The sequence below is a fragment of the Grus americana genome, chromosome 1 (assembly GCF_028858705.1).
Source record: "Grus americana isolate bGruAme1 chromosome 1, bGruAme1.mat, whole genome shotgun sequence".
Classification (NCBI taxonomy): Eukaryota; Metazoa; Chordata; class Aves; order Gruiformes; family Gruidae; genus Grus; species Grus americana.
In genome coordinates, this window is record NC_072852.1 from 219,780,871 (window position 1) to 219,808,757 (window position 27,887).

At 44.9% G+C, this 27,887-nt stretch overlaps 1 protein-coding gene across 2 annotated transcripts; it reads left to right on the forward strand.

Moving 5' to 3' along the window:
• The first annotated feature begins 65 nt into the window (after positions 1-65).
• Positions 66-26,834, forward strand: LCMT2 (leucine carboxyl methyltransferase 2). 2 transcript variants are annotated; one of them, XM_054813884.1, is made up of 14 exons: positions 66-207; positions 531-658; positions 1,574-1,655; positions 1,990-2,170; positions 5,135-5,291; positions 8,575-8,764; positions 9,173-9,280; positions 11,265-11,355; positions 13,125-13,382; positions 14,286-14,516; positions 15,762-15,859; positions 22,907-23,094; positions 23,184-23,319; positions 26,465-26,834. In XM_054813884.1, exons 1-14 carry the CDS (start codon positions 169-171, stop codon positions 26,630-26,632), a joined length of 2,055 nt encoding a protein of 684 aa, XP_054669859.1. In that variant the 5' UTR covers positions 66-168; the 3' UTR covers positions 26,633-26,834. The 2 variants fall into 2 exon arrangements, with proteins under 2 accessions (XP_054669859.1, XP_054669860.1); XM_054813885.1 differs by having other exon boundaries at positions 25,986-26,602.
• The last annotated feature ends 1,053 nt before the right edge of the window (positions 26,835-27,887 follow it).

Genomic DNA, 27,887 nt, shown 5'->3' on the forward strand with positions numbered 1-27,887 from the left:
CCCGGGGGCGGGATCGGCACTGGGGAGGCGGGCGGGACGGGGGAGTTATGCTCCACTCGCGGCTCCCCGCCCCTGACGCTCCCCGGCCGGGCTCCACGCGTCACTGCTTGCGCCCGGCGTGCGCTCGCGCTTCCTGTTACTGCGGCGCGGCGTCCCGGTGCGCGCGTGATGGGCCGCGGGAGTCCGGGCGCCCCACGCCCCGCCGCCGTGAGTGATTCCCGGCCGGGCGCCGCCGCCCCTCGGCGGCGGGTGTCTCCGCGCAAGCGGGGCCCCGGCCCGGGTGGCGGGGCCTGGACGGGCTTCGGGGGACGAGGGGAGGCAAACGCGGGGAGGGGGGGAGGCTGGGACGTGAACGAGGTTCGGCGGCGCCGGCGGGACCTGCCCTTCCCTCCCCTCCCCTCGGAGCCCCCTTGGCGCCGACTGGCCCCGCCGTCCCGCGCCGGTAGGCCCGGGCGCTTCTTGGCCCGCAGCGTCGGTCGGAAGCGCCGGCGCCGCGGCCTTGCGCCAGAGCTGTGTCCTTGTCCCGGCAGGTCCAGGGCACCGGCGGCAGCAGCGCCGTCAGCAAGTGCTCGGCGGCGGCGCGGGGCTACATCCAGGACCGGTTCCTGCGGCTCCTGGTGGGGCGGCGGCGGCGGCGGCGAGCCCCGCTTGTCCACCGGTGAGGAGCCGCGCGGCATGCGTGGGGCTCGCAGCCTCCCTACTCGGGCTGCAGAAGGGCCCAAGTGATTTCCCAGGCTCTTTGAGTTGTCCCTTCTGTTTAAGGCACAGCTTTTCAAAATGCGCTTTAAGGAAAGTACACATAGTGACAGAGTGGCAACTTGCAGAGCGTTGTCTCTCAGTAATGTAACCTTTTTAGACTGTTAGTATGATTTTACATGGCTTATGGGCAAAAAGCTTTGTCCTGAGTAAAATATGTCACCAAACTGGTTCCTAACTGCAGTATTCAATGCTGCTGAAAACTACTTTAGATAAGATTTGAAAATTAACATAGTAAAATATTAGCACGTCAGTAGTTTTCTCATTCTCAGGAACATTACAATTTCAGTAAGGTATTTGGTGGCCCAGGGAAACAATATTATCCTTTCCTGACTTTGCTTCTCTTTCCCCTTTCTGTTCCCCTCTCACTGCATTTGCACATACTGTCATTCATTTGGTTGTACCCAATAGCCCCTTCTAAGTAAAGGAATTAATTTCGTATTGTTATGGCATCTGACTTGGGGCAGGAACTCCACCCACATTGCAGGGGAGTATTCTCACTGTCTGGATTCATACTTTTTCATCCAGTGAATATTTATGCAAAATGGAGCAGGTCCATCTAGGATATCTGCATGTTTTCTCTGCGTTACCCATAGTCTTGTTGGTTAATACACTTACTGAATGCAGTAGATCTGTATTTATTAATAAGCTCTAGATAGGGCAAAATCATCAGACATCTCCCAGTGCAGGTCTATAAATGTGGGGTTATTGGCTAGAAGCCAAGAGAGAAAAAAAATCAGTTTTTTGAAATGGAGGATGCCAGTGCTGGAGAAATAGGGTTCTTGGACAGTGATTACAACTGAATTTCATTCCACAGGGGTTATTACATCCGTGCCCGTGCTGTAGATCACTGTGTTCAAGACTTCCTGCTGAAGACCCAAAGCCACCCTAGGACACAGGTGCATTTTCTTTGTCTGAGTACTGGCATTTTCCACTATATGTGTGAAAAGTCTTTTTGGCATCTTGTCACTTCAGTAGTTTATTAGTGCATCTGTTGTGATCCTTTCCCAGAAGAGCACAGAGAATCTGACTGGCACTACTGTGGCTGTCCATTTGTCGCTTTGTCAGAAGTATCTGGGAGGGGGCAATACCTACACAAAATTCTTCTATCTCTTGCAGGAGATTGCCTGATTTTGTCACTCTACAGATGCTGTTATTGAATATTTTTCACACCTAGATGCTCAGGATGCTGCTTGAGTTGAGTATAACTTTTTCTGAATACTTTCTCTGCAGATCCTGTCTTTAGGTGCCGGCTTTGACTCCTTATACTTCCGTTTGAAGGACATGGGTCTTCTGCATCACACTGTGGTATATGAGGTGGATTTCCCAAATGTGGCATGTCAAAAAGCTACTCTGATCAAAAGAATGAAAGAGTTGTCGGCACTGGTGGGAGATACTGGAGGGGAAGGATTAGGTATGGTATTTATGGAAGGTTTTCTAGATACTAAATGTTTAGAAGAAGAAGCAAACATAGCTTCAGCCTTTACAAAGTGAGATATGATGGTAGAGGAACTACGAAGTTGTAGATGAAAAGCATGTTCATTTTCTGAAAACTTTTGGAACAAATAAATCATTTGTAAGCATTGGGAGATAAGAAGATGTATAGCTGCAAGAATGGATTTGTCAGATTCTATCAAACCAAGTTCAGTTTCTTTCTGTTACAATTTCTGAAGTACGGTGTCCAGCTTTGGGCTCGCTAGTGCAAAGACAGTGACAAACTGGAGCATGTCCAGTGAGAGGTCACGAGAATGATAAAGTGGTAGAGCATGTGATATAGGATAGGAGGCTGAGAGAACTGGGTTTGTTCAGCCTTAAGAAGAGGAGACTGGGAGAGAGGAAGGTGAGTCTTACTGCAGTCTTCAAGTATCTAATGGGAAGGTGTAGAAAAGATGGAGCCAGACTTTTCTTGGAGTCACGAAGCAAACAGTCAAGGGACAATGGTAGCAATGGTTGAAAGTTGCTACAAAGGAAATTTCAGTTATGTATGATGAAAATGTTTTGGTGGTTTGTTTTCTTTTCCTGCCGTGTGAGTAGCTAAAGACGGGAGTGGGTTGCCCAGAAAGGTGGTGGAATCTCCAGCCTTGGAGATAGATAGAGCTTGACAGGACAAAGCCTTGAGCAACCTCATACAGGTAACCCTGCTGTGAGCAAGGAGTTGGACTAGACGACCTCCAAAGCACCCTTTCAACCTAAATTATACTGTGATTTATGGGCTTTATGGATAAGAGAGAAGGTACGACTCTTAGGTGTCTTGACTGTAATAAAACCTTAGTCATTATGTTACCTGACTTTTTTGTCCTCTCCAAGGTAGGAAAAAATGAGCCTTATGAAACTACTGTAGAGTATAAGCAGAGCTGAAAGGATTATTATGCCAGCTAACTACTAAGGGGTAGTTCAGTGGCCAAATGGAGGAATGTAAAGTGTGTGGTTCACTAGAGGTTTCTCTTGCATCTGATTTCCTTCAAGGTTTCCATTCATGTTGTAGATGATATGGTATAGAAGATGAAAATGTAATAAACCAGCAGGAAACTGGGAGAGTTGCAATATGGTGGATGAGAATAGCATTTTGACAAAGCACATGAATGGTCTGGAAAATGTGGAATGAAATACAATAGGGACATACGTAAGCCACTGTGTTTAGATGGAAGACAGCTACAGAGTTAGGTGCAGAGCACAAGTCCCTGGCTCCTGTGAGCAGTTGAACAAGTCTTAGGGAGTAGCTCTTCCATGATCTTGTTCAGTTTTCTCTTGAATCCATTCACATTTTTAATATTGGCACCATCCTGTGGCAAAGAATTCTGCCCATACCAATAATCTTCCAGTACTTCAACTAAAAGGCAGGTGTCAAAAGAGTTGGGAATACTCTGTTCTCTGTGTCCAGAGGGCGGGAAGTGATGGATAAACAAGTTAGTTGTTAGAAGAAATTAACAGTGAACACTGGGATGGGCTTCTGAAAAAGGCCATTTTGCCTCCAGTAATGGATGCCTTTGAGAAGAGTGTAGATTAACATTTCTGAGGACAGGTACAATTGTTGGATTGTACTGGTACAGAGACACAGAATAGGTGTTTTCTAAAGGTACTTTACATATGCTTTGGGTTTGATTTGGTTTTAGTTCAAACAGGTCAAGAAGCTATAGCTTATATTCTTACGGAGTATAGAGGTATGGCGTGATAATGCTGGCAAATCATAAAGCGGAACTTATTTCTGAGAAAGGTGATCTGTGGGACTAGTTCTGATATTTACAGAGAGCTAGCATGTCCTACTTTAGGATTCAGTGCCATTTTACAGAAAGGAAATCTATTTAAAAAACAAACTTCCAAAAACTTGAGAATGGTTTTATGGATGTGAGGCAAGACATTCAAGTTCTATGAAGGCAGTGGTACTTTCTTAGCCTAAACTGAAAGCTCTATAAATGAGAACCGTTAAGATTTGATTCTGAATTACAGCGGTTCTATAAAAATGTTAAAGTAAATATAATAAAGTTTATTTGTTATAGTAAATGTGATAATTCTATGAGAAATCTGTAGGTGCAGTTTGCATTAGGAGTAATGGAGTTTTAGATCTGCATTTAATGGGTCACTTCTTGACACTATCCCTTTATGGTTCATATAGTGATGGGGATTTTCTTGTACATAGAATCATAGAATCGTTGAGGTTGGCAAAGACCTTTAAGATCATCAAGTCTAATCGTTAACCTAACACTGCCAAGTCCACCACTAAACCACGTCCTTAAGCGCCACATCTACATGTCTTTTAAATACCTCCAGCGATGGTGACTCCACCACTTCCCTGGGCAGACTGTTCCAGTACTTGACAACCCCTTTGCTGAAGAAGTTTTTCCTGGCACAACTTGAGGCTATTTCCTCTTGTCCTATCACTTGTTACTTGGGAGAGGAGACCCACGCCCACCTGGCTACAACCTCCTTTCAGGGAGTTGTAGAGAGCAATCAGCCTCCTTTTCTCCAGGCTAAACAACCCCAGTTCCCTCAGCCGCTCCTCATAAGACCTGCTCTCTAGACCCTTCACCAGCTTTGTTGCCCTTCTCTGGACAAGCTCCAGCACCTCAATGTCCTTCTTGTAGTGAGGAGCCCGAAACTGAACACAGCACTCGAGGTGCAGCCTCACCAGTCCCCAGTACAGGGGAACAATCATGTCCCTAGTCCTGCTGGCCACACAATTTTAGATACAAGCTGGGATGCTGTTGGCCTTCTTGGCCACCTGGGCACACTGCTGGCTCATATTCATGTCCCAAAGAAATTGAGTTGATAGGCACAGCCTTGTGAGCGATTGCATGTGGGGTTGATTTTCCTGTTTGTCTCTTTTGGTCTCAGTATTGCTTCAGCACTGTAGTGAGATTGAACCATTTTTGTCTCCCAGGAGTAATTACCTTTTCTGGAGAGGATTATAAATTACTGGGAGTGGATTTATCAGAGCTGTCTGAGTTGGAGAGAGCCCTGGAGGAAGCAGGACTGGACAATGAAATCCCCACCCTCTTCATAGCAGAGGTGGTGCTCACCTACATGGAAAATAGCAGGTCAGTTAAGTTAAACTAGGTGTTAAAATGAAAAGAACAAGCTTCTTTGTATGTACATCATCTGAGGCTGGGACACCTGCTGTGTTGTGACTAAAGCCTCAGGAATTCTGTGGAAGTCCCAAACAGCTCTTCACATCATAATTGTGAGGGATAATCAATGTCCACATGACATCGTAAAAGGGAGAAAAAAGAAGAAAAACCTCAAAGGAGTGATTATGGTTTTTTTGTTCTTAGTCCCTGAATTCTCTGCACAAATCAGGGAGGAGATATTCATAAGTCATAGAATTATAGAATGGTTTGGTTTGGAAGGGACCTTAAAGATCATCTAGTTCTAACCCCTCTGCCATAGGCAAGGACACCCTCCATTAGACCAGGTTGCTCAAAGCCCCATGCATCCTGGTCCTGAACACTTCCAGGGATCCAAGGGCATCAACAACCTCTCTGGGCACCCTGTGCTAGTGCCTCACCACCCTCACAGGGAAGAATTTCTTCCTCAGATCTAAATCTCTCCTCTTTCAGCTTAAGGCCATTCCCTCTTGTCCTGTCAATCCCTGCCCTTGTACACACTCCCTCTCCAGCTTTCTCGTAGCCCCTTAAGGTACTGGTCCCAATACCGACCCCTGAGGAACACCTGTTGTCACTGGCTTAGCCACTTCATCTGTCAGTTCCTTCAGGACCCCCAGATGCATCTCATCAGGTCCCATGGACTTGTGCACCTTCAGGTTCCTTAGACGGTCTCAAACCTGATCTTCTCCTACAGTGGGTGGTTCTTCATTCTCCCAGTCCTTGCCTTTGCCTTCTGAGGCTTGGGCGGCATGGCTAGAGCACTTGCTGGTGAAAACTGAGGCAAAAAAGTCGCTGAGTACCTCGGCCTTCTTGATATCCCGGGTAACCAGGTGTCCCATATCATTCTGGAGGGGGCCCACATTTTCCCTAGTCTTTCTTTTATCACTGACGTACCTGTAGAAGCTTTTCTTGTTGCCCTTGACATCCCTGGCCAGATTTAATTCTGTCAGAGCTTTAGCTTTCCTAACCTGATCCCTGGCTGCTCAGACAGTTTCTCTGTATTCCTCCCAGGCTACCTGCCCATGCGTCCACCCTCCGTAGGCTTCCTTTTTGTGTTTGAGTTTGTCCAGGAGCTCCTTGTTCATCCATGCAGGCCTCCAGGCATTTTTGCCTGACTTCCTCTTTGTTGGGATGCATCACTCCTGAGCTTGGAGGAGGTGACCCTTGAATACCAACCAGCTGTCTTGGGCCCCTCGTCCCTCCAGGGCTTTATCCCATGGTACTCTACCAAGCAGGTCCCTGAAGAGGCCAAAGTCTGCTCCCCTGAAGGCCAGGGTAGCAAGCTTGCTGTGTGCTCTCCTCGCTGCCCTAAGGATCTTGAACTCCACCATTTCATGGTCACTGCAGCCAAGGCTGCCCTTGAGCTTCACGTTCCCCACCAGCCCCTCTTTGTTGGTAAGAACAAGGTCCAGCATGGCACCTCTCCTTGTTGCCTCCTCTTTCACTTGGAGAAGGAAGTTTTCATCAGTGCATTCCAGGAACCTCCCAGATTGCTTATGCCCTGCTGTGTTGTCCCTCCAACAGATATCGGGGTGGTTGAAGTCCCCCATGAGGAACAGGGCTTGTGAACGTGAGGCTGCTCCTGTCTGTCTACAGAGGGCCTCATCTGCTCAGTCTTCCTGGTCAGGTGGCCTGTAGCAGACCCCCAGTATAGTGTCCCCTGTCTCTGCCCTCCCTTTAATCCTGACCCATAAGCTCTCAGTGGGCTCCTCATCCATCCCCAAGTGGAGGTCCATGCACTCCAGCTGGTCACTGACATAGAGAGCCACACCCCCTCCCTGTCTACCCTGCCTGCCCTTCCTAAAGAGCCTGTATCCTTCCATCTCAACACTCCAGTCACAGGAGCCATCCCATCACATCTCTGTGATGCCAATGAGATCACAGCCCTGCAGGCATGCATGTCTCTAATTCCTCTTGTTTATTCCCCGTGCTACATGCATTTGCATAGAAGCGTTTAAGTTGGGCCCCTGATGAAGCTGGCTGAGTAGCTGGAATTCCTCTGCGGTATTTCACTGGTGTTTCCCTGTTGGCTCCTATTACCTCAAGAGCCCCTGGCTCATCTGCGCTAGACTTCAAGCATGCTGCAGTGTTTCCAGCACATCTCCGAGCAACAGGCTGAGAGCCCTCGCTCGCACCCCGTCACACACCTTGGTATGTCATCCCACAGCTTGTCTCAGGCAAGCCTGTTATTATCCGCCTCCTCCTTCAAGCCTAGTTTAAAGCTCTGCCCGCAAGCTCCTGGTCAAAGACCCTTTTTCCCCTTTGAGAACGGTGAATCCCATCTGACACCAGCAAGCCTGGTGCTGCATAAGCCATCCCATTGTTGAAAACCCCAAAACTGTGGTGGCGACACCAGCCACAGAACCATGTATTGATATACAGGGTCCATCTGTTCATCCCAGTGTCGCTGCCCGCAACTGGAAGGAGACAAGAAAAAATAACCTGTTCACCAGGTTCCCTCACCAACGATCCCAAGGCCCTGAAGTCTCTTTTGATTCTCTTGGACTACACATTGCAGCTTCATCGCCGCCCACATGGAAGAGCAGTAACGGGTAATAATCCAAGGGCCATACCAGGCTAGGAAGTTTCCTAGTGATGTCCTTAACCCAGGCCCCAGGGAGGCAGCAGACTTCCCTAAGAGGAGAGTCTGTCTGGCATATCAGACCCTCTGTACCCCTCAGAAGGGAGTTGCCTACAACTATAACCCATCTTTTCTTCCTCGTGGAAGTGGTCATGATACAGGGGGGGTACGCCTTTCTGACCTTGGCAGCACCTCTGGTGTAGATGGACCATCATCCACGTCACCCGTTGACTGGCCTTCCACATTGAGAGCCTCTTACCGGTTGTACAGAGGCACCTGGGAGGGTGAGGAGGGCAAGGAGGAGGTTTGCCTGCCTCCATTCACTCCTTTCCTTTAAGTTACTGCCTTCATCCTGGCAGGGGGAGTTTTTTTCTGGTGCTTGTCCCTGTTTCTGTCTCAGGGAGGGCAGAGCATGGCTCCATCAGTCTCTTAGCCTCCCTGATGCTCCTTAACCTTTCTACTTCCTCTCGTAGCTCTTCCACAAGCGTCCCCAGCACAGGATTCTCTTTTGTGTATTACCTATGTCAGGATGCCTTAGTAGCATGCTTTATGGTGTTGCAGGAAGATACATTGCATCTGCCATATGATAGGTGGGCCCTCAATTATTTAATTTCTTACACACAATCTGCCTGACAGGTCAGATGCCTTGATCCAGTGGGCAGCAGAGCATTTCTCTCAGGCGTGCTTTCTGCTGTATGAGCAGATGCACCCAGAGGACCCCTTTGGACGTGTCATGCAGCAGCATTTTAGCCAGCTGAACTCTGCACTTCATTCTTTGGCACAGTACCCTGATTGTGAGGCACAGCAGAGGCGCTTTTTTGAAAAGGTAGGTACCTGCAGCTCTAGGACACACACGAAGCATGATTTACCTGGGAAAGATTGTAACATTGAATAATTTTGGAAGTAATCAGCTGTGTCAGTTATGAGTTGAAGCAAACAGGGCCAAGGCTGAGACACTGCCTTCTCTAGTAGCATGACTAGTGATTTGAAGGTCGTTCAAACCGACTTGCATCCTAATGTCTGGTATGGGATTAAGGCGAGATGAGTTCCTCTGAGACTTTTGCTATAATAAATTAAGTTCTTAAGAGCTTTACAGGTAAGAGCTCTATCCTTACCAGATTCTGGGCTGCTGTTGTTCCAGCTAGACAGTCCTAAAGGCTTATGCAGGTGTTTAATTTAGGGTCTTTGTTTTCTTGTGGGAAGAGGTAATAATTTTGAGGGATTTCTGTTTTAGGGCTGGACTGAGTGCAGTGTCATGGATATGAATGAGTTTTTCACCTGTTGTACTCCAGAAGATGAGCAGCAAAGAGTGCAGGCTCTGGAGCCTTTTGATGAATATGAGGTAATCCTCCTTTATTCTGAACACCAGTTACCTGGCTTTGAGATGATAAGGTGTCTGCAATTTCCTGTGGTCACAGTTCTGTACAAGAACTGCTGAGGCATAGGTGTTCGTGTAGGCAGAAAGGATCTTGAATCAGACTTAGTTAATGCAGAGTCCGCAGGAAGCTCCATGTGAAGCTGGGGCAAGTAGCATTGGAAGAAGACTCTCTTTCGCTTCTTGTTCCTTCCTCAGTGAGTGGTCTCTCAGGGAGACAGTCTTAACATAGCAACCTAGCTGGTGGTATAAAAGATGTTGTAGATGCTAAAAGTTTGCATGGGCTCAAGGTGCAATTATTTTAATGAAAGAGAAATCCATTGGGCATTACTGAATATATAAAAATACACCCGATGTGAGTTTCTTGACTGCAAATGGTTGGGACTATTCCTGGGAGAAGTAGATGTACTTGTCCTGCTCTCTTGCATTTCTGTAGGCTATTACTGTTTGTCATTGTTGGATACAGGTTACTAGTTTCAGATATTTTTTTGGTCCGACTTTGTACAGCCATTCCTATATTAATGACAGAAATTTAACTATGACTCTATTCTTCGCCATTTTTATTTTAACTGCTGGCAAAGTCTGTGACTATTTGAAGTCTAAAAGAGAAGATGAGTCAAAGATACTGGTTAACTTTGAGATAAATATCCTGTAGGATACTTACTAGAAGCTTCCCTTTTGATTTTGTGGTTCTGTGTTTATAATTCTCTAGAAATCTAACAGCCTGCAGTATGAAAACAATTTAATGTGCTTGCATTTATTTTGCCAACACGCAGGATCTGTTCTCCTACATGAATGCTAAAGCGATGACTGAAACATGCTGGCAGATTTGCAGAGTGGTGTAGAAATGTCCACAAGAACTATTGTAGATCAAGACAGTTGCTTATACAGTGAGACAGTAAAGACTTTTTATCATTTTCCTTATAGAGGAGGTTAACATGTGCACAAGTCCAAGCTGAAAAATGTGCATAGGTGTAAGATATGTGATAACAGTGAGCTCTACAATTAGCCTTTGAGATAAAGATAAGTAAGATCCAGGTCTTACTGGAAACAAGCTTGATTGTTTTAATTAGATAAGAAATGTAAAATACATATTTAGTGCTGAGGGGGACTGATTTTTAGAATAATTTGCCTAGGGACAAATAGTTGATTCTTCAATTTTCCGTATTTACATTAATTTTTGGATATCACTTTTGAAAAGATGCTTTTTACTTCTGATAGAAGTTGGGGCAATGATGTAGTTTCTTGTACCTTTTAAATTCATGTTTATGACTTCTAGTCATGTAGTTAGCTGAATATATCCTACACCATGGGAATGAACATACTAAATTCCCTAATGTCTTTAAAAGCTAGGGTGGACTCTTGCTTGTGGTTCTGCCTCTGAGTGATTCCAAGGCCAGACTGGAAATCATATTTATGTATTGTTGGCCAGCAGAGACCATGTTGCACCTTTGAACATTTGTGATTTCTTTGGGATCGCTTATATTCCATGACCTTTAAGAAACCTTAATCTCTCTGGTATACAGCCCTCACTCTTTTCTACGATCAGAATTGGGAAGCATAAAGGGAAGATGATTAAAAAAAAAAATTCCTCAGGCAATGTATAATTAAGCTATAGAATTCCTTGTCACAGCATGTTACAGATGATAAAAGTTTATGATGTGATTTACTGGATAGGTTCATGGGTGAGAAATCCATCAAGGAATGTTCAAAACAAAGACACAGCTTCTTGCCTAGAAAATCCCTGAGCTGTAAATTTTTGAAGGTTGGGGTGAGGAAGGTCTTTCTCAGATTCAACTTTAGTCTTCTGATTTTGGCCACTGTTGGAAACAGCGCTAGGATAGGTTGGTCTTTGATTTGATCACCCTGGCCATTCTGAGATCCTTGCTGTTACTTGTAAGATTTTGAGGGAGATTGATTGTTTTTGGTTTTTTCTTTGGGCTTGCTACAGGAATGGCATCTGAAATGTTCTCATTACTTTGTTTTGACTGCATCAAACGGGATGGAACCTTCCTGGACTCCATTGTTATCCAATATGACAGGTACATAGTGACTAGTTTTTGTAGTATTCTTTTATCTCATGCAGGCTTCTCTGAGAGATTTTAGGAGACAGTAAAACTCTGGAAGAAACAGATGGGATGCTGCCATCCGAGTAGCTTTCTCCATCCTTCTAACAATGGTTCTGCTGTCCATAGCAAGGCCCGGGCTACATCCTGACTCTGGTGGTTCTGATGAGTTTCATTCTTTCAGTTTATTGAACTTTCCAGTCTGAACAGCCCTTCCTTCTGGTTACACCTGGGGCCCTCCAGTGCATGGCTGCAATGCCAGTCTACCTTGCTCCTTCTCCTATTTTTGGGATCCCACAGACTCTTCTTTTTTCAATTTATTCCCACTTGCCTCCATACATGGCTCTCTCAGCCATTCCATCCTTCCAGCTCCCAAAAGGTTGTTATGTTTTACTTACTGCACTGTCAAAGTATTGTGCAGCAGAGCACTCAGGAGCGTGTCACAAAGTTTGTGCTTTGTTTTGTTATCCCCTGTGGGTGGAACTGTATATGTAGTATTTCAGTTTCTGAAATGCTTTTAAATCTGTATGTTACTTTTTTTAGACAGGAGAAAAGTGGTACAGCTGGGGAAAAGCCAAGACCAAGACTGTGTTTCCATGATAAAAAGGACTTGGCAGCGGTAGCGGCCCAAGAAATTCCTGCTTTTGGCTGCTTGCTACCATTTTCAGGGCGGAAAGCAGAAGGTTATTTTTAACCTGTTTCACATCACTAGTCTTGTTCACAGTGTAGCACCACAAATAGTTCTATCTGCAATTGAAAGTTGAAATGTGTGTTCCAGGGAGCAGGAAAAGCATCTGGAAAAGGATAAGGCAGGATGGCATTCCTTAAACCAACAGGGTCACTGAATGCATTGTGTTGTGTCTTGATAGAGCTGAAAACATGTAGTGAAATCCAAGCTAAATGAATGTGGGTGTGGTTGAATATACTCTGTGATTGTTACTGGTCCTTATGTTAAAACCTTAAAGGCTCCTAAATGCATAGGATCTATCCTTAAATTAAAAAAAAATCTGACATTTGCTTAACTGACGTTAATACAGTGAAGACACTTCATTCATTAGAGACAGGAATAAGGTCTTTCTGCTGCTGTTTCTGTTATAATCAGAACTGATAGCAAGAGCCTTCAAGCTCTGATAAATTATCCATGCTTAGATATTTTTTACTGGGAATGGCAAAAGGTATGTCTCAAATACCAGTATGCGCCCCCAACTATCCTCTCAAATAGATTTGGGTCCCTGTTCAAGAGAGTGCAAATACTAAATCTTCCAAACAGAGCATGATAAATATATTTTCTGAAATGAAAAACCCCCTCAGTCTTAAAAAGATCCATGTGTAGGAAGAAAATTAAGCCCAAGGAGATGAATTTTTTTACTTCATCAAAGAATAGAAAGTAGGGTCTTTTACTAAACAACATTCAGTGCAGGCAATTTTTCTGTGTATTGCATACAAAAAATAGCCTGAGAGCTCCTCCACCTCATCACCTCTTATAGCACAAGAATAAGGCACTTGATTAAATCAAAACTGATTAAAAGAAAACAATTTGTACAATGCATAGGTGAGCTAGAGTCCTCTGTTGAAAGCTTGTTTCATACTAAGTGATGCAGCATTAAGAGAGAAGATATTTAGAGAACTGAAAATATTCTCTTGTAGTAGGACCACTGGAATTAACAGAGATTATTTGTCATACTTAAAATGTAGTCTTTGGTTCTTGTTTGTGCATAAGTTCTTTGGTTCTCTTTGGCTTACAGTTCCTCGTCGTGACGGTCCTGTCAGGATGGCTGGGAGTATCACTGCAGCAGTGTGTGCAGTGCACTCTGAAATTTCTGGACTGAGACGTTATGGTCACTACTCTGTGCTTATAAAACCGAATGTGATTCTCACCACTGGAGGCTTTGGGGACGAGGATGGACAGCACTGCCGTATGAGAAATTTTCATGTGCTAATTAAGCATGCAGGCTACTGGAAAGCTGGGTGTGTGAAAAAGGAAAATCCTGCTAAAAGATGGGGTGAGTTCCCATACTAATGGCAAGTGTAAGGAGGACATTCTTGTGCTAACAACGAATTAATGACTTGTGGAAGAGTGATGTCACAGTGCAATTATGCTGGCAGTCAAAGAGATCTGAAGGTTCTGAATGCTAAGTGCTGGGTCCTGCACTTGGGTCACAACAATTCCATGCAACACTACAGGCTTGGGGAAAAGTGGCTGGGAAGCTGCCTGGCGGAAAAGGACCGGGGAGTGTTGGTCAACAGCTGGCTGAATATGAGTCAGCAGTGTGCCCAGATGGCCAAGAAGGCCAACAGCACCCCAGCTTGTATCTAAAATTGTGTGGCCAGCAGGACTAGGGACATGATTGTCCCCCTGTACTGGGGACTGGTGAGGCTGCACCTCGAGTGCTGTGTTCAGTTTCGGGCCCCTCACTACAAGAAGGACATTGAGGTGCTGGAGCTTGTCCAGAGAAGGGCAACAAAGCTGGTGAAGGGTCTAGAGAGCAGGTCTTATGAGGAGCGGCTGAGGGAACTGGGGTTGTTTAGCCTGGAGAAAAGGAGGCTGATTGCTCTCTACAACTCCCTGAAAGGAGGTTGTAGCCAGGTGGGCGTGGGTCTCCTCTCCCAAGTAACAAGTGATAGGACAAGAGGAAATAGCCTCAAGTTGTGCCAGGAAAAACTTCTTCAGCAAAGGGGTTGTCAAGTACTGGAACAGTCTGCCCAGGGAAGTGGTGGAGTCACCATCGCTGGAGGTATTTAAAAGACATGTAGATGTGGCGCTTAAGGACGTGGTTTAGTGGTGGACTTGACAGGGCTAGGTTTACAGTTGGACTCAATCTTAAGGGCCTTTCCCAACCTAAATGATTCTATAAATTTCATGGGAGAAAGATCAGTGTGAACTGTGTTGTTTTGTATCTCTGCAGAGGAGCGGTTGTACCATACTGTGTCATGTCTCTCAAACAGTCTGGCCCTGGTGGTAGGAGGACGAACATCCCCATCAAGTGCAGGCTTGGGAATGTTGTGGCTAAAGTTCCCTGAAACCTGTAATGCCTCGGACCCAGGTGACATTACAGTGGAGCTTGTAAGTCTGCAGCCTGCTGCTGAACCAGCTGCTTTGCGTTGGAGACACACTACAACTGAAGTGATATTCCAAGGTAAAAAGCCTGGAAAGAGTAGAAATGGCTGTAGGTATGCATAGGTATACAAATTCCAAAATATATGGGGCAGATTTAGACTGAATATAAGGAAGAAATTCTTCCCTGTGAGGGTGGTGAGGCACTGGAACAGGTTGCCCAGAGGACTTACGGATGCCTTATCCCTGGAAGTGTTCAAGGCCAAGTTGGATGGGGCTTGGGCAACTGGTCTAGTGGAGGGCGTCCCTGCCCATGGCAGGGGGGTTGAACTAGATGATCTGTAAGGTCCCTTCCAACCCATTCTATGACTCTATGAATTTGTGGAGCAGTGTTTAATTAACACCATAATGTAGTTTAAAATTCAGCCTTCCAGTCTAAATTTTATGTCAAAGAAGCAAATGCTAAATGGGTAGATAAAATTCTATAAATAATACATTGAGTTTTGACTTTTTCAGACCGTATTCTAGCATCTTACTTTTGGCTTGATTTTGCTTTGTAGCTGAAGTAAGTGACCAACACTTGTGTTATTTGCACAGTCCATTATGAAGAAATGAGCTGACAGGGCATGGTGTAGTTAACATACATCCTTGACATCTACCCAAATTACTTCTGCACCTTTTGTACCTTCTTTCTGAGGCTTCTCCAGATTAACTCCTACACACTTAAATTATCATTATCTCCCTTTTGTATGAACAAATACACATTCTTGTTGTCTTATAAGGATTTATCTGTTTTCTTGGGATAAATAGACGTCGTTGTGTTGCTATGATTTATGTACTTAGAGTTTTCTAGTTTTACGAGTTCTACAGGTGTAATCTTTCCATTGCCCAAATTTTCATTCCTTAAGTCCATTAGGTGTATTAAAACCCATATTTTCTCCTTTTGGTTTTGAGACTATAGTGTGTGATTTCCATTCAGTCCTTAAACATTCATAAACTACATAAGTGGATGATGGGGGTCTTCTGAATGACCACAAATGTGAAGAATACAGCTTCTTAGTAAGAATACTTAGTTTTCCATGTCTCTTATAAAAGATATAGATATAACAGTAATTCCTGTATCTATGAAACAGTTTCTTGCATATATTTCTAAAGTCTGGAAATGTTTGTCAGGTTGCAGGATGTCTTAATATAAATAGCGTATAAAGCTTCTGCCTGACTGTGGTTAATTTCTATCTTTGGTCAGCTTCCCTTCTATGCAAACAGAAATTTTTGCTTTTGTGGCATACTAAATTCTAACTTTTCGCCTGATTGTCTTTTTCTGTAGGTGAGAAGTACCTGTTTCTGTATGGTGGCCGCTCTGCTACAGAGCCTGTGCTAGGCGATTGGTATTTCCTGCACACTCAAGAACTTTCCTGCACTGTGGTAAGAACTTAGGGAGGCCCTGGGGGGTAGAAATTGCCTTCACTTCATAGGTGCATGCTTCTGTATTGGAAGCCCAACTAAATCACAGTGCTATTACCATATCGAAGCAGATGGCATTGGTAGTACTGTCACACTCCATAGTAATTACAGTTAGAGCTAACTTCTAAACACCTTGCTATTTAGTGGAATACAGTCTTCACAGAATAGTTGAGGTTGGAAGGGACATTTGGAGATCTAGTCCAGCACCCTTGCTTAAAGCAGGTCTAACTAGAACAGGTTGCTCAGGATATTAGCCATATGGGTTTTGATTATCTCCAAAGATGGAGACTCCACAACCTCTTTGGGCAACCTATTGCAGTGCTTCACCACCCTCATAGTAAAATGTGAGGGAGTTTTATGTTTAAGTGGATTTTTTGTATTTCAGTTTGTGCCCATTGCCTCTTACCCTGTCGCTGGATACTACTGAGAACATTCTGTCTCTGTCTTCTTTCATCTCTCCCATTAGGCATTTATACATGTTGATAAGATTTCCTTGCTAGCATTCTGAGTCACTGAGGCAAGCAGCTCTGGTGCTGGCACGATCCACAGCGGATGCTCTAGTGCAGTGTGCAGGGGGGTTTCCTGAGCCAGGGAAACCTCAGAGGAGCACAGAGACAGGGCCAGGAGCAACCATGGCCAAGCACCCCCCACCTATAAAAGAACCCCCTGGGGACCACTAGTGACCAGGGCAGGCAAACAGGCCACGGCGTGTCAGCCAGTGCGTGACACGGCAGTTTCTGCGACAGTTTTTGCGACAGCTTGCATGGCAGTTTGCACGGAAGGGCGCTGTAACTTTTCCAGCTCGAACAGGGACCAATGATATCTACCCAGCAGAAGACTATGTCCGCAACTGATGCAGCTTCCCAGGCAGAGCTCTGATGGGAGCTTCCCAAGAGTCAGGCTTGAGGGTGTGCCCTGCTTCTATACCAGTACCAGACAGCAGCAGTGAGCACACCTGTGGGACGAGCGCCCAGGTAGAGGAACTCCTCATCTTAGTGGCAGAGCTCTGGGAGGAGGCGAGTAGGTTGAGGAGTATCAGGGAGTTTGAGGAGGAGATTGTCTACTGGAACTGCACCCTACCTTCCCTGGGACAGACCTGTCAGGCAGACAGGACACCTGGTACAGAGGATTACCTGTTGTCTCTCTGCCTAGCAGAACGCGGTGGCTGAAGGGATAGAGGAGAATGGCGATGAGTTTCTGCCCCGTGCAGCAGGCGCATCTCCTCCGTGACTGCCTCACCTTCCCAGGTCCCTTTTTACAATAGGAATGAGGCTCTGGAAGTGGAACCAAACAGTGATGAGGATGATGGTCCATCTAAGTTGGACGTGTAGATTGGATATTAGGAAAATTTTCTTCAGCAAAAGGTTATCAAGCACTGGAACAGTTTGCCCAGGGAAGTAGTTGAGTCACCATCCCTGGAGGTATTTAAAAGATGCATAGATGTGGTGCTTAAGGACATGGTTTAGCGGTGGACTTGGCAGTGCTAGGTTAACGATTAAACTTGATGATTTTAAAGGTCTTTTCCAACCTAAATGATTCTGTGATTCTAAATGTCCCAATTTTCAAGAGGGATAAGAAGGAAGACCCTGGTACTTAGAGGCCTGTCAGTCTCACTTCAGTGCCTCATGAAAGTATGGAGAAGGTTATTCTGGGATTTACTGAAAAACACTTGAGAAACATTGGTCATAGCCAACACAGGATCATGAGGGGAAAGTCCTGTTTAACTAACTTAATTTCCTTTTATGACAAAATCACTCATCTAGTTGACTAAGGAAAGCCAATAGATGTGGGCTTTTTTAATTTTAATAAACTTTTTGTACTGTCTCTTACAGTATCCTTCTGGACAAAACGTCCAGCATACAGCTAGACAGGTCCGCAATATGATAGATGAACAGTTGGCTGATGAGTCGGGCTCAAAGAGTTATAGTAAAATGGGGTTACATCAGGCTGGCAGCCAGTCACCAGTAGGGTTCTGCAGAGCTTAATTATACAGCCAGGGCTCTTAAATGTTTTTATAAATGATCTGGATGCAGCAGCAGAATGTACATTAAGTAAATTTGCTGATGGTACTAAATTAGGAGGAGCTGTGGACTCCCTCGAGGGTAGAGAGGCCTTACAGAGAGATCTGGATAGACTAGAGAGCTGGGCAGTCACCAACTGTATGAAATTTAACAAGAGCAAGTGCCAGATTCTGTACCTAGGATAGAGTAATCCTGGCTATACATACAAATCAGGACGAGAGGCTGGAGAGCAGCCCCACAGAAAGAGATCTAGGGGTTTGAGTTGATGGCAAGTTGAATATGAGTCAGTAGTGTGCCCTGGCAGCCAAAGGGGCCAGCCATGTCCTGGGGTGTATCAGGCATAGCGTAGCAAGCTGGTCGAGAGAGGTGATTGTCCCACTCTACACTTCATGGGTGTGGCTCCACCTCAAGTACTGTATGCAGTTTCAGGCGCCTCACTATAAGAAGGATGTCAAACTATTAGAGTGTGTCCAGAAGAGGGTGACCAAGATGGTGAAAGGAGTGGAGGGCAAGACTTAATGAAGGGTGGCTGAGGTCACTTGGTTTGTTCAGCTTGGAGAAGAGAAGGCTGAGGGGTGACCTCATCACAGTCCTCAACTTCCTCAAGGGGGACAGTGGAGGGAGAGGTGCTGATCTCCTCTCTTTGGTGGGTAGCAATAGGACAGGAGGAAATGCAATGAAGCTGTGTTGGGGAAATTCAGATTGGACATTAGGAAAAGGTTCTTCACTGATAGGGCGGTCGGTCCCTGGAACAGGCTGGCCAGGAAAGTGGTCGTGGCACCAAGCCTGTCAGAGTTCAAGAAGCATCTGAACAATGCCCTTAGTCATATCGTTTAGTTTTAGGTAGTTCCTGCGAGGAGCAGAGGCTTGGACTCAGTGATCCTTATGGATCCCTTCCAACTAGAGATATTCTCTGATTCTGTGATTCTATGAGTCTCTTCTTGAGGGCGACCAAGATGGTGAAAGGTCTCAAGTACAAGACTTGGAGATGCACACTCACATACACGCACAGTTCAGGGAAAATACAAATACACTGGTCCCCCCCTCCAGCAACAGGCATCCAGGCACATGGGTGCTGTGACCCATGGTCCTATCCCAGCTGCTGATGCTGAGATTCTCACTTGATTCAGTTGCCCTGGTCACCCAAATAGTTGCATCTGGGACATGCGTGGGTCCTGTGACATGTGGTGGTCTTGTCCCAGTTGTCTGGCACAGAGACCTCCACTCATGTCACAGGCCCAGGGATGCTTACATTCCCAATCTGACTCCAGTTTGTTGTCCCAAATTCACTCACACTGCCCCCCACCCCCCACCCCCACAGTAGCTGGCACTCTGGACACAAAGTCTTTGAGGGCCATGAAGATGCTTCTAAAATCTGTGGCCTCTCCAACTCCTGATGCTGAGATCCTCACTTGCTCTGGTTGCTGGCACAGAAGGCCCAGGAATGCTTCCCCTTGCCCTGCTCTGACTCCATTTGCTGGGTTCATATTCACTAATACTTGTCTCTGCAGTTGCAGACATCTAGTCCATGCATCACTTGCATGGGGTAGAGAGTGATATTACACAGAAAGATAGATAAGAAAGGATTTAATCAATAAGGTAGATTGATCAGGTGCAGAGCTCAGTTAGACAAGTGTACTGACCAGTGACTGTTTACGTGCGACTGACCCCTTTTATATTCTTTTCTGTTTGTTCCCCGTCTTTGTTCCCCAATGATCCCCTTCTCCTAAACATTGCTTAATAAGTTTTATTTAGTCCCTTGAGTCTTCTGAATCATCGTATTCCTCACTTCCCCCTTATGAGTTGCAAAGTCCAGGTTGGCCCTCTCCAAAGCTATGCCTGGAGTTTTTTAATGGCCCATGGATTAGTGATTGGAGACTTTTGATCTTTGGCATTGTCTCCATTATCCCTTGTCCATCAGGTTTGTGTTTCTGTGGTTTTGTTTATCAATTCCCCCTTTACTTATTATTCCATTTGTATTGAAAGTGACTGTGATTCAATAAACTTAATGAAACAGATGCTGTCACCCTCCACATACACTTTGAACTTCTTTTATGGAAGCCAAATCAACTTCATCTCAGGTCCTCAAAAATACAAAAACTAATAGTATCAGACTTAAATATCTGGAACATAATTGGGAGATAAGTCACCACCAACAAGAGTTCAAGAAGTAATTTGTTTAATGTTATTTGTGTTTCTATGGCATGACAGTAGATTTTGTCCTGAAGAAAGGGTATATATCATGACTTTAGTAGGACTTTGACACATCTTCTGTTACGCTTTCATAACATACTAAGAAAGCATGGTTTACACGAGTATTGCAGGGTAGCGCAAAATTATTTGGAAATCAGACTTTGAGAATATTTAGAAATCACACTGAATGGAAATGGTGGTATCCCACAGGACCAGTCCTTGGGTCCAATTATTAATGACAAGAATCAGGAAGCAAAGAATATTTATATTATATAGGCAGTTAACATCAGGTAGAGTAGGCTCGATAGTACATTAGTGGACAAGATGAAAATTCAAAATTAGTTTGACATGGAAGAAATACTTGTGGAAAAACAAATTGCGGTTTATTAAAGATAGAGTGAGTTTTAAAAATAGTGCATAGCACAATTATAAGGTGAGAGATGCATAATTACAGGAGATCACAAGCTAAACGTGAGTAAGCAATATCATGCTGTTGTGGAAGGCCTAAACTGTGTGTTCAGGTATGTAACCAGGAGTGTTATCTGTAAGACACATAAATTGGTCCTTCTATTCTCTTCAATGCTCTTAATCTCAGCAGGACCCTTGTAAAATACCCAAAGCTGATTTGTGAGAAAAAGAGAGGGACAGGATGAAATACAGCTCTATAGAGGTATGTAACGAGAATGACCAGACCACATACCTTACAGGGGAAGATTTTGAAGGACTTACAGCTATTGAGTCTGGAGAAGAGTCAAGATAGAAATGAATCTTCAAATATGTAAAATATAGCTGCAGAGAGGACAAACAAATTATTCTCCATATTTACTTTGGGTAGTACAACGAATCTATAGGAAGGGCAACTTCAGTTGGACACTAAGAAAAGCTATTAATTGTGAAGATAGGAAAGCACTGCAATAGAATGCCTAAAGAGGTGAGAAATTCTTGTCATTGAGACTTTCAGAAACTATTAAATAACCATCTCTCGAGATGATAATAGATATAGTTGAATTTGCTTTAGGAGAAATGGATGGACCAGATGGCCTCTGTAGTTTTCTCCACAGCTTGTTTGCTGTGATATTCCTTTAAAACCCTCATCTTACATTTTTTTCTTTAGTTCTTGCACTAAAAATTTTTTTTCTGCATATTAGTACTGCAGTTCAGCATTTTATCTTGCTCTGTGGTTTGAGCCACCAATCACCTGCTTTGCTGGTCACTGCATTAGTCCATGTGTTTGTAAACGTGTGGTTCTCAGGTGCGTGTCTTGAACAGAAAGCAGCATGAAAGAATAAAATAAAGTTACCTCTAATAAATGTGCAGAAATAAAAGCCTCTAAAGACTGTAAGATATTAAATATACTGAGGGCCAGAGAAATATTGGAGATATAGTGTGAATGGAAACATTTCTACTTAGCCATTCCTAGAGGAACATATGCAGATTGGGTTTTTTTTGGTTGTTCCCTATCATGCTCACTCTGTTCCCCTCCAGCAACTGTTCCTAATCTATGGCAGGAAAGAACGTTACATCCCACAGGACATGCAGTAGGGAAGAGATCATTTAAGAGCCTGGAAATGAATCATAGAATCAGAATGGTTTGGGTCGGAAGGGACCTTAAAGATCATCTAGTTCCAACTTCCCTGTCGTGGGCAGGGACACCCTCCACTAGCCCAGGTTGCCCAAAGCCCCATCCAACCTGGCCTTGAACACTTCCAGGGATCCAGGGGCAGCCACAGCTTCTCTGGACAACCTGTGCTAGTGCCTCATCACCGTCACAAGGAAGAATTTCTTCCTAATATCTAAATCTCCCCTCCTTCAGCTTAAGGCCATTCCCCCATGTCCTATCACTACACTCCCTGATAAAGAATCCCTCTCCATCTTTCCTGTAGGCCCCTTTAGGTATTGGAAGGCTGCTCTAAGGTCTCCCCAGAGCCTTCTCTTCTCCAGGCTGAACAACCCCAACTCTCTCAGCCTGTCTCCATAGCAGAGGTGCTCCAGCCCTCTGATCATCTTCATAGCCTCCTCTGGACTTGCTCCAACAGCTCCATGTCTTGTACTGGGGACCCCAGAGCTGGACGCAGTACTCCAGGTGGTGTCTTATGAGAATGGAGTAGAGGGGGAGAATCACATTCCTTGACCTGCTGGTCACACTGCTTTTGATGCAGCCCAGGACATGGTTGGCTTTCTGGGCTGCAAGCGTGCGTTGCTGGCTCATGTTGAGCTTCTTGTCCACCAACACCCCCAAGTCCTTCTCCACAGGGCTGCTCTCCATTCCATTCTCCGCCCAGCCTGTACTTGTGCCTGGGATTGCCCCAACCCATGTGCAGGACCTTGCACTTGGCCTTGCTGAACTTCATGTGCACCTCTCAAGCCTGTCCAGGTCCCTCTGGATGGCATCCCTTCCTTCCAGCCGTGTCCACAGCAGAACACGGCTTGGTGTCGTTGGCAAACTTGCTGACGGTGCACTTGACCCCATTGTCCATGTCACCAGCAAAGATGTTAAACAATGCCGGTCCCAATACCAACCCTTGAGGAATGCCACTCGTCACTGGTCTCCACTTGGACATCAAGCTGTTGACTGCAACTCTGCGTGCAACCATCCAGCCAATTCCTTATGCACAGAATGGTCCACCTGTCAAATCCATGCCTCTCCAATTTAGAGACAAGGATGTCATGCGGGACTGTCAAATGCTTTGCACAACTCCAGGTAGATGATGTCAGTATGTGGTAACTTTAGGGTTATTCCCTGACGAAAACACGTAGCTCGGCTAACTTCAGCCTTGGACTTATGTTTTCCTAGATTCCAGTTGAGGGTCCAGTACCAGAAAGCCGTCACTCTCACAGTGCCTGTAGCTGGAAAGGAGGAGTGCTAATTGCAGGAGGTCTGGGAGCAGCTGAGCAGCCCTTAGGTTCAGTTTTCTTTCTGAGGGAGCTTGAACACGGCTTCCAGTGGCAGACAGTAGAGACACAACCTCCTCTCATCCCAAGGTAAGTAGAAGGCATTCAGCAGTGAATCTTCATCCTGTCTCCACCTACCTCTCCTACTAATGGAGTTCAGTCTCATTTTGAACTCACAGGTATTCACATACTGCCCATGTGCATGACGGAAAACTTCTGCTTGTTGGTGGAGTGTGGTTTCACTCATCCTCTGTGCCAGGCGTCACTGTCATTGACTTAATGACTGGTCTCTGCTTGGACTATATGATTAATGTGGTAAGTACTGAAATTTTTCTTTCAGGGTGAACAGTGCTCTATGAAGGAACGTGGTAAATTTAGGGCTATTCCCTGAAACAGAGTGGAGAGTGCACAGTAGGCAAATTTGTGAGTGGGATAAACATTCCCTGTTTGAGGTAGAATCTAATTTTGAAATGCTTTTACTAGCCCAGAGAGCATAAAAGAGAGGGAGAGTCTGAGTGTGCAGAAGACTGGAGGGCACAGAACTGCTCTATTTGCAGAGAGCTACAAAGATGATGGGACAGGATCATCTCTCTTATGAGGAAAGGCTGAGAGAGCTGGGTCTGTTTATCCTGGAGAAGAGAAGACTGAGAGGGGATCTCATCAACACATAAATATCTGAAGGATGGATGTCAAGAGGAAGGGGCCAGACTCTTCTCAGTGGTGCCCAGCAACAGGACAAGGGACAATGGGCACAAACTGGAACACAGGAAGTTCCATCTGAACATGAGGAAAAACTTCTTTATGCGGGTGACAGAGCACTTGAACAGGTTGCCCAGAGAGGTTGTGGAGTCTCCTCTGGAGAGATTAAAAACCTGCCTGGATGCCATCCTGTGCAACCTGCTCTGGGTGATCCTGCTTTAGTGGGGGGGTGGGGTGGGGGGGTGGGGGTTGGGGCTAGATGATCCCCAGAGGTCCCTTCCAATCCCGACCAGTCTGTGACTCCAGACAGGGAGGACAGAACTGAGATGGGCACAGGCATAGTAATTTCAGGATGTCTATGGAAGAAGAGAAGAGATTAAACCAGAGCCTCAGTCTTTATGGAGGTCTGTGGTATAATTTTGTTAAAAACTTCATAGTGGAAATTACTGTATGCTGTAGCTGCTGCCTGAAGTAAAAGAAGAAAACAGCATGAAAATACTGGAAACTCCACTTAAACATAAGAAAAAATTTTACTGTAAGGGTGATTGAACAGGTTGCTCAGAGAGTCTATGGTGTCTCCATTATTGGAGATATTCAAAACCTGACTGGGGAAGGGACTGAGCAACCTGCTGTAGCTGAGCCTGCTTTGAACAGTGGTGATTGGACTAGATGATACTCAGAGGTCCCTTCCAACATCAACTATTCTGTGATCCTGTTCTATGATTTAGTGAAGAACCATCATACAGGTGATGTCACATAGGAGGATTTTGGCATACTCTGTGCAAAACAGTCTAAATCTGTGAGTAGTCCTCATCTGTGGTAATACTGCCTGGAGTACAAGACAGACATGGACCTGTTGGAGTGGGTCCAGAGGAGGGCCACAAAAATGATCAGAGTTTTGGAACACCTCTCCTATGAGGACAGGCTGAGAGAGAATTGCAGTTGTTTAGCCTGGAGAAGAAAAGGCTCCGGGGAGACCTTATTGCAGCCTTTCAGTACTTAAAGGGGGCTTATAAGAAAGATGGGGACAGACTTTTTAGTAGGGCTTGTAGTAATAGGACAAGGGGTTATGGCTTTAAACTAAAGGGGAGTAGATTCAGACTAGATATAAGGAAGAAATTTTTTACAATGAGGGTGGTGAAATGCTGGCACAGGTTGCCGGGAGGGGTTGTAGATGCCCCATCCCTGGATACATTCAAGGTCAGGTTGGACGGGGCTCTGAGCAACCTGATCTAGTTGAAGATGTTGCTGCTCATTGCAGGGAGGGCGGACTAGGTGACCTTTAAAGGTCCCTTCCAACCCAAACCATTCCATGATTCTATGAGAAAGCTTCTGTTGCTTGACAAGTTTTATTTATCTTTTACAGAAAGAAACAGATTTCTTTAGATATGTATATGGATCCTGTCACTTGGAATGTGTGACTAGTCTGTTTTTTATAATAGGCAGTATGTGTGCATTTGGCTGACCTTGCAGCATTTTCCTGAGGGCATAAAGCATGCTTAAATGTAGTTTAGTTGTTTCTTACTCTCTGTAGCAGGAGTTACAAGTGGCCTAGTATCCTTTAGATAAAATAGGCTACTCTTGTTGGATAGTGGTGAGGATGGGTACAGTGATAATAAAGTTGTATCTAAAATAATAAAATTTTTTAATTTACATTGAATAAGTGGGTGCAGATGGATTGGTAGCTGCCTTTGCTTATGAGGCTGTTTGCTTTGACTTAGGCAAAACTGTAGGCTTTTGAACCTGCCAGTATTGTGCTAAAGTAGTACTATACATTGTATGTGGATTGGTCCCAAGTTTTGAAAGACTGGAATTGTTAGTGATTTTCTGTGCAGTACTGAATACTATTAGTATTACTGCTTTGATACATGTGTTAGAAGGTGATAGCACCAAAACCATCGGCTGGCAGCTTTCTCTGTGCTTGAAAAAGCCATGGAACAGTTACCATGGACAGATAGATCTCTCTTCATCACTACCCCTTAACCTTTCTCCAAGAATATGGATGAGGGCACCCTCATAAAAGTTTCCTTCTGTCTTGAGCATTTTACAGGGAAGCCTCTACAATCTGTCCTCTTCAGATTCCAGTGGCCCCAACAATAACTGAATTGCTACACAGCAGTTTTGTTACTGCTACAGTCTGTTATCTGCAACAAGTGTGTCTCCAAGGTTCACTTTCCTGACCTTTTGAATATTGGAGGTCATCATGAAAGAGCTTCTCTTCAGATATATAGATTATAAATCAGATGTTTCTTGGACCTCAGGTGTATAACTGTGTACTTTAGGCTGTCTCCTTTGTGGTGAAGAGGGCATGACTGGTCATTACTACTTCTGATACAAGAACTAGCAGACATAAAAAGAAGCTGGCAGGCTTCAAAAGAGTGCTTCATATGAAACATAGGTAAGCTCTGGAACTCCTTGCCACAGTACATGAATGCCAAAGGTTTACATGGATTCAAAAAGTGACTGGCTATGTTCTTAGAAGGAAAAAAATTAAGGTTCAGGGAGTACGAAGACATTCTCTCTCATTTAAAATCACTGAACTGCAAGTTGTTGGGTAGGTGGAGTATACTAGAAGAGTATATCATGGTTTCCTTGTTCCTCTGTTCTCTAGCTATCTATTTTTGCCCACATTCTAGATGGAACCCAGTGTAGCTGTTCTTAACGTTCTAATGAAGGTTCCATATGAAGTATCTCTACAGGAGTGTATGAGGTACATGTGTGTTGGAGTCCTGTATGTTCACAATCTCCTTTCCTTTTTCAGGAGCATCTGGAGTGGCCATTAATGCTACATAATCATAGTAGTGTCCTTCTGCCAAATGAGAAGGAGTTGTTGCTTATTGGTGGTGGTGGTAACTGCTTCTCCTTTGGGACACACCTGAACCCAGAGCCTGTCTCATTGAGCCTCAGCAACATCCTGACCAGTAACTGACTGGGACCAAACAGGACTGAACCATGCTGGTCTGCTGTGGTGAGACATCTATTCACTTGTAGGTCCAAGAGCAGCAAAATGTTTCCATAAAGATTTTGTATCCAGAAAGCATTTGTAAAGGTGGGATTAGGAGGGACAGTTAAGACATCTTTTTTTTTTTGGTACTGCTCTTTGTGTTGCTGTAAATAAAGTATCTCAAAAGTAGCTCTGTGGTGATAGCAGTAGTCCTTCGAGGTGAAATGAGAAACAGTGCTGTCTTCAAAAGGGACATGACTTTGCACAGTGCTGACTTGGAGGTACAGTGAAGTGACTGTGTCAAAAAGCCATTGGAAATGTTCAGTCAAGCATAATTAAATAAGTGAAAGGAAGTGTATCATAGCTCATACTTGAATGTTTCAAAAGGTTATGTCTAATCTAGATATGACAAACTAAGGCTTCTCTGATTCTTGTTGCCAGTAGCTCAGACCCTGCTAGCTGTAGGCCTTGTTTGTTTCCTGGGAGGGTAATGATAGACCAATAACAGAGGGATGGGGAGGATGCCACGTGAAATCATGACTCAGCCTCATTGCTAGCATTTGAACTCTCTTTCTATGCCTGGGAAGGTGTCATGGTTAGGAGACTGTGCTTGGAACACAGTGTTTGAGCACAATGTTCAAACAAGGATGATGTTCTTGAGAACAGACATACACTTCTGTCTATATGTATTTTACACAGGATGATCAAATTAGTTCAGGGAGGTTTTTTTGTTTTGGGGAAAGCCTCATGGAAAACTACTAGAGACTCCTTGGAGTATAAACTGGAAAATGAGAAAGGGAGATCTCTAAAGCTATTGCAGTACGAAAATTGGTTGAGGCTGCTGAGTGGGATCACGTCTCTAGGCATCCAAAAATCAGATTGTATTCTGAATTCTTTAATGAGAAGAGGTGTCTGTAAACCTGTGAAATTAAGGAGAAGGTGGAATAACCTCAGTGGCTCTTCATGGCTTCTATTGGCTGCGATAAGGAAAGGGATACGCAAAGCAAAGTGCCTTTGAGAGCACCTGCTGGGCCTGGAGTGTATCCAAGGAGCTGGCAGACACTGGAGCAGGAGTAGGCCCTGCAGTCACTTGGGTCTGTTTCCCATCAAGCTCCCTCCTCCTGCAGTTGTGAATGGCCAATGTCCAGGATCTGGAGGAGATTGGGGAGGTCTTGTGACTCAGCAGGGCCTCAGGTGGGGGAGCATGTAAATAAAAAATAGAAGTGCAATTCACCAAGGC